General features: G+C 31.6%; 1 protein-coding gene across 1 annotated transcript in view; it reads right to left on the reverse strand.

The window, feature by feature from the left end:
* Positions 1-10,276, reverse strand: part of slc39a11 (solute carrier family 39, member 11) — a 107,285-nt gene that overhangs the window by 50,177 nt on the left and 46,832 nt on the right. The window contains exon 5 of the mRNA XM_016440830.1: positions 4,599-4,731. Within this exon, the coding sequence (XP_016296316.1) occupies positions 4,599-4,731 (133 nt within the window). The remainder of the gene's footprint in view (positions 1-4,598; positions 4,732-10,276) is intronic.

The raw sequence follows: 10,276 nt of genomic DNA on the forward strand, positions 1-10,276 counted from the left end.
AAAATAAAACTGAAAGAAAAAAAATATATATTTTTTTTATTATTATTATTATTATTATTATTCCTGATAGTTAAAATTTCTAATGTGAATTTAGTTTAACTTGGTGTACTAAAATAGCTAAAACTGAAATAAAATTAATTAAAAAGTATATAAACGTAGATTTAAAAAAATGCAAAAAATTACAAAGAAGTCAAACTATATACTACATACTACAAACTATACAGTTCGGTTTTCTATTCATTTTCTATGGACTTTGCAATTCATGCAACCCTGTTACCAAAGTTTGACTCTATAAATACTTTGCATAAACTAGGGTTGGGTATCGTTTGAATTTTATGAGGAAGTTTCAATTCCAAAATGAAGTCAAACATTTAGATATAAAACATATTTATTCTGTGTCTCTTTTTGCAAAACATTTAGTTGCAGTGGAATACCATGAAGAAAAATATGCAGGTTACATAAAAACTGGCCTCGTTTAAGAGCAGTTTGTGTGCAAAATAGAGCTGCATGATTCTGAATAAATTGAGTTTTTTTTATTTTTTTTATGGAGATTGTGGTTCTCACGATTCTGAAAAAAAAAATTAGACAACTGAACAAAATCACATGCAATTTCTGAATGAATGATTCAATGACTCACTCAAGATATTACTGGATGAATCAGGCCCTTTTCGCCACCTACTGGCGTAACAATGTAATTGATCAATCTTTATTTGAACTGTCAAATTACTTTCAAAAGGTGATTTACTCTATTTTGATCGTTACCGTACACATCTGAGTTTATATCCGAACTATAAACATCAATCCCAGTACGTCTGTGATTATTTGAATGTTAGTAGCACAGAATTAATGACACTGTGTGGTTGAAAAGACTGTGAAGCTGTTTCATTCATATTCATGGCAGCTGCTCTCTTCAGGTCTGCGGCCGCGCGAACGCAGGATTAAATGTTCACATCACACTGATGTGATCGTACGCTGCACTGACGAACCAAGATCTGATCACGTTGTGATCGCACACGTCAAAGGATGAGGAATGAATCACTGTCATTTAGGAATAGAATCACGTTGGTGTTTGAATCGCGTTCGTGATCTTTAACGATCTGTTCAATTAAAGTGCTTTGTCATGTTGGTGGTGACGCCTCTCTTGCAACATGTTTAGCTAGCACAGATATTATACATTAGCTTTTTCAGCTTCTGATCGCAAGTGTCGGAATCGAAATTTTAATTTTACAAGAAGTATCCGATTCTGGATTCTGGATCAACGCTAGTATAAAGGTGACCCTGGAGCACAAAACCAGTCATAAGGGTCAATTTGTCGAAATTGAGATTTATGCATCATCTGAAAGCTGAATAAATAAGCTTTCCATTGATGTATGGTTTGTTAGGATCTTAAAGTTGTCCATATGACGTTCTTAGCAATGCATATTACTAATCAAAAATTAAGTTTTGATATATTTACGGTAGGACATTTACAAAATATCTTCAAGGAACATGATCTTTACTTAATATCCTAATGATTTTTGGCATAAAAGAGAAATGTATAATTTTGACCCATACAATGTATTGTTGGCTATTGCTACAAATATAGTTATAGTCATACAGTTATTTAAATAAATAATAAACTAAATTTAAATAATCAAATCAAATAAATAATGTTAATTTTAAGTAATCATAATAATCGAAGTAATCATATTTTATTAAATGAAAAAAAAATGTATAAATTAAGTCGTTTATTTTAGCATTGTTTTGATGTTCATACACGGTTAAATAAATAACTGAGTTCCCACAGGTTTGCATTTAGTAATCCTGTGTGAATTTTACTGAGCGTAATAATCGCTGATAATCATGATAAGCCCAGTGTGAGTCATTTTAATCCTGTGTGAAATTGGTTTAATGCAGTCATGAAATTATGAGCGTAATAATGCCATTAACCAAAGCAAAAATGTGATAATTACACCGAACTGACATGCATTTATTCAATTTGCTCATTTACTCAAACAATCTAGTATATATTATATATAGATAATATTTGATTATTTATTTGTGGTGTTCTCTGTGTCTATAAAGTCAGAAGCTGACTGAGGCTACGGCCGTTTCACTTGTTCATCATGTAATCTTCTCACACTCGTTTAGCTCGGTTAATTAGCCTGTGTGGATTCTGCCTCAGGAATTACAGCTGCACACATTTAACAATCTTCTCCAGGCCAGAGAAATCCAGCTATGGTTTTTTTTTCTATATAAAGAGAGATAATAAAATCCACGTTTTTCATGAGTCACTTGAACTATACTTCTTTGGGAAAATTTCAGGTATTAAAATAAAAATACTATTAATCTTAACAGGTTGAGTGAAGAATGGTGATTTCAGTTTCTGCTGAGCTATGCAGATAATATTAAAAAAAAACATATTCAGAAAAGCTTGATATTATAAATATCAGCCAGGGTCAGAGATGAAGCACAGCTCAATCACAATTCAATTGTGAAAGCAAAAAAGTATTATCTCTGTAGTTTAGTGGGTTTATTGTCACCATATGGTCTAAATGTCCTTCCAACAGGACAAAGAACCTAAACACAGCAAGAGTGGCTTATAGACAACTGTGTGAATGTCCTTGAGTGGCCCAGCCAGAGCCTGGGATTGAACCCAATCAAATATTTCTTGAGAAACCTAAAAAAAAATGTGCATCTGCCCTCATCCAACCTGACAGAGCTTGAGAGGTGAAGAATGACAGATAATTGCAAAATGCTGATGAGAAAAGCTTGTCGCATCAAACAAAAAAGACTAGCTAAATATTTAGTTAAGGGTATGAATACTTATGCAACATACTTATTTCATGTTGTGGCAATTCTGTTTTTGCTTTGTCAGTATGGTGTATGGAGTGTAGATTGATGTGGGAAAAAAAGTAATTTAAAGCAGTTTAACATAAGGCAGCAACAAAATGTGAAAAAATGAAGGGATATTACTTTCACAAAGCACTGTGTGTATATATACATTCTGATATGATGATGTATATATATATATACTGTATATATAGACACACACACACATACACACATACATACACTAAAGCAAAATCTCCCTTGAGTTCAGCAAATGTCTGATCTGCCTGTGTTCTTTTCATGGTGTTAAATTGCAAAAGTTACACTGCAATATTTCTATAAATATTGCATTAAGCACCGCTTGAGAAAACCATACGATCCTTCTGCGCTCTATTCATGGCAAAGCAATTAAAAGAGACCCACCACCAGCCCTTTATAGTGCACACTACAGTAAAGAGACTTAGAGCCCCAATCCTGTCTCAGAAGAGCCTGAGGATGAGCAGATTCACAGTAAGTGAAGGACAGGGATACTGATCAAAACATCAGGGAGTGTGTAACCGCCGTAATGCAGAGGGAAAAAGAAGAAAAACCAAGTGTGTTTTTGTCAGTGAGTCTGAAACACTGTCGCAAAACCTAGTGAGCTTCATCTTCAAGAGCATCATTAGTTAATTCACTGAAATCAAGGAATAATTCATCTGGAAATTAAAAGTCTGTCATTATTTACTCTCGTTCCAAACCCCATAAGACTTTTGTGCATCTTTGGGACACAGATGAGACATTTTTTAATATTCTCTCATCATATTTTTTTACATTCATTGAAAGTTCACATAATCACCGTTTTCAAGCTTCAAAAAACCTGACTTCAGAAGCTTTACAGCTTTTGTTTTGTTTTATTTTTCTGCGAATTACCTTTGTACAAAATATTTGTGTAATTCTCAATAAATTAGTTAATGCCTGGAATTAAGGCAAATGAGAGTAAATGATGGCAGAGTTTCATTTTGGGGGTAAATGATCTTATTAAAGGGATATTTATTATAGATTAAATTACATCTTCCTCACATCCAGCTGTCGTAGAGACTGCGATGCATTTTGTAACTTATCAGTGTTTGGGGCAATTTTTTTTTTTTTTTTCCTGTAAGAAATGAATACTTTTATTCATCAAGGCTGCATTAAATTGATCAAAAGTGACAGTGAAGACATTTATAATGTCACAGAAGATTTCTATTTCAAATAAATGTTGTTCTTCTGAACTTTCTATTCATCTGTGAATCCTGAAAAATGAAATGCATCACAGTTTCAACAAAAATATTGTGCAGCACAACTGTTTTCAACATTGATAATAATCAGAAATGTTTCTAATAATCAGCATATTAGAATGATTTCTGAAGATCATGTGACACTGAAGACTGGAGTAATGATGCTGAAAATTCAGCTTTGATCACAGAAATAAATTACAGTTTAACAGATATTCACATAGAAAACCACTATTTTAAATTCTAATAACATTTCACAATTTTTACTGCATTTTTGATCAAATAAATTCAGCCTCAGTGAGCAGAAGAGACACTTTTTTTAAAAACATTACAAACGTCTGATTGTGTATATATAATTTGATACATCACAAGTGCCGATAATGCCTAAAATGGTTTATAAGACACTAGGTTTCAAGACAGAAGGAAAAAAGTAAGATCCTGTCGGTTACAGAAGGAGCCAGAGAGAGCCATCAGTGCAGCTGTGTTGTTGGCAGCTCTGGAGAGCAGACTGTGGGTTGGTGAAGAAGAGCTTGCCTGAGTGAACTCCTGCTCTACCTATCCTGATAGACAGCTCCTCCTCCTCCTCCATCGAGCTCTTCTTCTTCTCTTTGGTCAGTTTGGCATCAGACGGCAGCGCCAGAGCCACATGAGGGTCCATCCCAACACCCTGCCCGAAACAACCAACATGGACAGATTTAAACAACTGAAAAGATTTCAATTCAGATTTCAATGTTTTGCAAGTCAAATAATATTGTATGTATGTATTTATTTATGTCATTCATTTACTTAAGCAACTGCAATTTATTTACTAGGGATGCACGATATTGGATTTTTGCCGATATCCGATATTTTTCAACTCATTTTGGCCGATACCGATATTTGTGCCCCTGGACCACAAAACCAGTCATAAGGGTCAATTTTTTTACTAATCAATCAACAATCAATGAATGAACGAATCAATCAATAATCAATGAATGAACGAATCAATCAACAAACAATGCATGAACGAACGAATCAATCAATAATCAATGAATGAACGAATCAATCAACAATCAATGAATGAACGATTAATTAATTAATTAATTTTAATATATTAAAAAGTAAGTTTTGATATATTTATGGTAGGACATTTACAAAATATCTTCATGGAACATGATCTTTACTTAATATCCTAATGATTTTTGGCATTAAAGAAAAATCTATAATTTTGACCCATACAATGTATTGTTGGCTATTGCTACAAATATACCCCAGCGACTTAACACTGCTTTTGTGCTCCAGGCTCACATATTTCCTTTTGTTTGGAAACAACACCAAGCCTCTCCTGTGTGGAAATTATAAGCAAATAATTTTTTACATTTTGGTTAGTTTTTAACAAGAACTTATTTGTTAGAATTAAATAAACAATAATGAAGTTCTTTTATTATGAGAGCACACTGAAAGCTGAAAATAACTATAAATCAATTATTGCATTTTTTCATAATCGGTTAGAAAAAAAAACATTACACATTAATGAATACATCGGTATATTTACAATTATTAAACTTACAATAAATAAACTATATATCAATCGCTGCATTTTTTTTTTTTTAAGACATTTTATTTTAAGATTTAACATTTGTAGATGTGTCTAAAGCAAAGAGTTGTAAAAATTCTGAAAATCTTTTAGAGCTCATAATTTGTTTAAAAAATATAACATATTACACATTAATGAATAAATCAGCATATATGTCATGTTTGTGATTTTTTTTATTCATGTAAGCTATAGCTTCTGACCTTTAAATCAAAACATACTCATGAGTATGACGAGTATAATATCGTGCATCCCTATTATTTACTGATACTTATTCACTTATTCACTATTTAGTTTAGTATTTTTTGATGTTCATACACACTTACATTAATAAATAAATACTGTTAATTTTAATAGTTAATTATTAAATTGATTTATTCATTTGTTTTTGTCAACAAATATCATATTGTTGTCATATTGTTACTTAATGACTTAAAGTAATCATATTTTATTTCCTGATATTAATTAATATAGTTATGTATTTTAGTATTGTTTTGAAATTCACACATGGCTACTTGAATAAAGAAATAATGATAATTCTATTCATTCATTCATTCATTTATATTTATATTTACTTATAGTAACAGTAATTTATTTAGTGAAATAAATTAATAAATTAATTTTTTTTTTTTATTATTTTGATGTTCAAACATGGTTACTTAAATAAACAAATAAATAAATCATTTTATTTACTTAAGTTAAAGTAACCATAATTTATTAATTGAAATAAATTAATAGATTAATCCATTTCTTTTAGTATTGTTTCGATCTTCATACATGGTTAAATACATTAATAAAAAAATTAATACTTTAATTTTATTTATTTATCTACTTATTTACTTAAAGTAACTCTAATTTGTTTATTGAAATAAATGAATACGTCTTGTTTCATGCACAGTTAATAAACAAACGAACAAATTAATAACTACAAACATGCACAAAACACACAATATGACCATGCAACATAGCTTGATTATTCAAAAATTTGGGTAATTATTCAAAAATATTTGACTGTACTCTATTTACATGCCATTAACTAACTGCTTGATTTTTACCGTACATTTCCGCCATATGGACATCAACTTGAGATAGTCCCCACTTATAAGCTATTACTAAATATAATGTAGAAACTTTAATTTTCTGTAAAGCTGCTTTGCAACGATTTGCATCGTGAAAAGCACTATACAAATAAACTTGAATTGAATTGTTAAATCTGACCAATCAGAATCAAGTATTCCAGAGAGCCATTTAATAACAGAAAACCATCAACTGAGCCACTGCATTTAATTAATGTTATTCAGTGAGATCTCATCTTTAATAAAGCTCAAATCTGCTGCATCAGACACACAGTGAAAGCCTTTAAAAGCCTCACAGCTTGTGTTTGTCATTTATAAACATTATTAAAGACGTAGTCTGACACGACGTCACCCAAGAAAATATCTACCTACACAAACCAAATGCCAATGGGCTTCAGTCACTGATATCTGTCCTTCTTTAAAAAAACATTCGCTTTTGAAAACACAAGCACGGTGAAATTGCACGCATCCATTTCAATGAAGTTCCGCGGGCTGTTGCATTCGCTCTGATTAAGTAAACACACATACACAGAGAGAGAAGAAGTCACATTACTACAAGCTAAAATCCATTACAAAACAAAATTCAGCCTAATAATGGGTGACAGGCTAATACATGTTTACTGAGTCCATTCACAACAAACCTTTGAATATGAAAATCAAATGAATTATATAATTACTCTTCACACTGTACAAATAATTGAGTATGATTTTAGTGACACAAATGCTACATGATTCTACTCTGCAAACATTCTACACTGATATCGCCGCTGAACTTTATGTGACTTCACTGAATGTTGAACAATTCTACTCTAAAGTCAAATTCTCCTCAAAACAAACAGGCTTAATAACATCGTCTTCTGTTCAGTCTGATGCATGTGGAGAGCAGAAAGAGGCAAAGCGCTACGAGCTGGGAACCGCTGACAGCTGCTAGGCAAGAAAGAAGTTTAAAGGGGTCATAGGATGCTACATGAACGTTTACAAGTTGTTTGAACTGAAATGTGTGTTGGCAGCGTGTGTACACAACCACTCTATAATGATAAAAATCCACTCGGAGTTTCATGATGAATGCGGCTGAAGTAAACAATCTCTCTGACAGTGGCTGGAAGAGAGGGGTGGGGTCAGCAGAGCTCATTAACATTTAAAGGGGAATGCTACAAAAACGGCTTGATCTGAAAAGAGCTGTTTTTGACAGGGTAAAAAAATGTGTTTTTACACTACCATTGAGAAATTTTAACCAAACTATGTTACAGACTTTTCATTAAGACCCTAAAGAATCATATCAACTTGTGGAAAATGGGCATCCGATGACCCCTTTAAACCAATGAGACCAGCTTAAACCAGCCAAAAACATCAAACAAATAGAGTTACATTTTATTTATTTACTTTAGTAACTGTAATTTACTGAAATAAATTAATGAAGTAATTTATGTGAATATTGTTTTGATCTTCATACATACAGCATTACTGTGCGAGTAGAGTTTGAACAGTTCTGACACTATATCAGGGTTACTGTAGAAAAGATTTCTATTATGCTTTGCCGGTCAAATAATATGTATGTACGTACTGATTGATTGTTGATTGATTCGTTCATTCATTGATTGTCGATTGATTCGTTCGTTCATTCATTGATTGTCGATTGATTCGTTCGTTCATTGATTGTCGATTGATTCGTTCATTCATTGATTGTCGATTGATTCGTTCGTTCATTGATTGTCGATTGATTCGTTCATTCATTGATTGTCGATTGATTCGTTCGTTCATTGATTGTCGATTGATTCGTTCATTCATTGATTGTCGATTGATTCGTTCGTTCATTCATTGATTGTCGATTGATTCGTTCGTTCATTCATTGATTGTCGATTGATTCGTTCGTTCATTCATTGATTGTCGATTGATTCGTTCGTTCATTCATTGATTGTCGATTGATTCGTTCGTTCATTCATTGATTGTCGATTGATTCGTTCGTTCATTCATTGATTGTCGATTGAGTTGTTCATTCATTCATTGATTGTCGATTGATTCGTTCGTTCATTGATTGTCGATTGACTCGTTCGTTCATTTATTGTCGATTGATTCGTTCATTCATTGATTGTCGATTGATTCGTTCGTTCATTGATTGTCGACTGATTCGTTCGTTCATTCATTGATTGTCGATTGATTCGTTCGTTCATTGATTGTCGATTGATTCGTTCGTTCATTCATTGATTGTCGATTGATTCGTTCGTTCATTGCTTGTCGAATGGGCATCCGATGACCCCTTTAAACCAATGAGACCAGCTTAAACCAGCCAAAAACATCAAACAAATAGAGTTACATTTTATTTATTTACTTTAGTAACTGTAATTTACTGAAATAAATTAATGAAGTAATTTATGTGAATATTGTTTTGATCTTCATACATACAGCATTACTGTGCGAGTAGAGTTTGAACAGTTCTGACACTATATCAGGGTTATTGTAGAAAAGATTTCTATTATGCTTTGCCGGTCAAATAATATGTATGTACGTACTGATTGATTGTTGATTGATTCGTTCATTCATTGATTGTCGATTGATTCGTTCATTCATTGATTGTCGATTGATTCGTTCATTCATTGATTGTCGATTGATTCGTTCGTTCATTGATTGTCGATTGACTCGTTCGTTCATTTATTGTCGATTGATTCGTTCATTCATTGATTGTCGATTGATTCGTTCGTTCATTGATTGTCGATTGATTCGTTCGTTCATTGATTGTCGATTGATTCGTTCGTTCATTGATTGTCGATTGATTCGTTCGTTCATTGATTGTCGATTGAGTTGTTCATTCATTCATTGGTTGTTGATTGACTCGTTCATTCATTAATTATTGATTGATTTGTTCGTTCGTTCGTTTGTTCGATCGATCCATTCATTCATTCATTCACTCAAGTAACCATAATTTACTTATTGAAATAAATTAGTTTAAATTGAATTAAATATATTTATTTTGGTATTTTTTGATGTTTATAAACAATCATATGAACAAATAAATACCGTTAACTTTAATTATTAAATGTATTTATTCATTTGTTCTAAATTAATAAATAAAAATTATGATAATTACTTAATTATTTCAAGTAATCACATTTTATTTATTGAAATAAATTTATATAGTAATTGATTACTATATTACTTAAATGTTATTATTATATTTATATTTATTTATTACTTATTTCTGAAGGATCATGTGACATTGAAGAGTGAGTAATGATACTGAAAATTCAGCTTTGCTTCACAGGAATCATTATATTATATTATATAATATTATAATATTATATTTTTAAGTATTTTAAAATATAAAAATGTTATGTTAAATTCCAATATTTCACAAAATATTTTCGCTGTATTTCTGACCAAATAAATGCAGTCTTGATGAGCATGAGAAACTCTAAAATCTTACTGATCCCAGACTTTTGAACAGCAGTGTATAAACCTGAGGCAAAACATATTACATTTTGATGAAACATTCCAAACACAAATTAAGACCAGGATTGTCTTAATTTAAACAGATCCATGTTGATTTCATGTTGAGTTCAAGTAAA

This window comes from Sinocyclocheilus anshuiensis, unplaced genomic scaffold, assembly GCF_001515605.1.
Source record: "Sinocyclocheilus anshuiensis isolate Anshui unplaced genomic scaffold, SAMN03320099.WGS_v1.1 scaffold454, whole genome shotgun sequence".
Classification (NCBI taxonomy): domain Eukaryota; kingdom Metazoa; phylum Chordata; class Actinopteri; order Cypriniformes; family Cyprinidae; genus Sinocyclocheilus; species Sinocyclocheilus anshuiensis.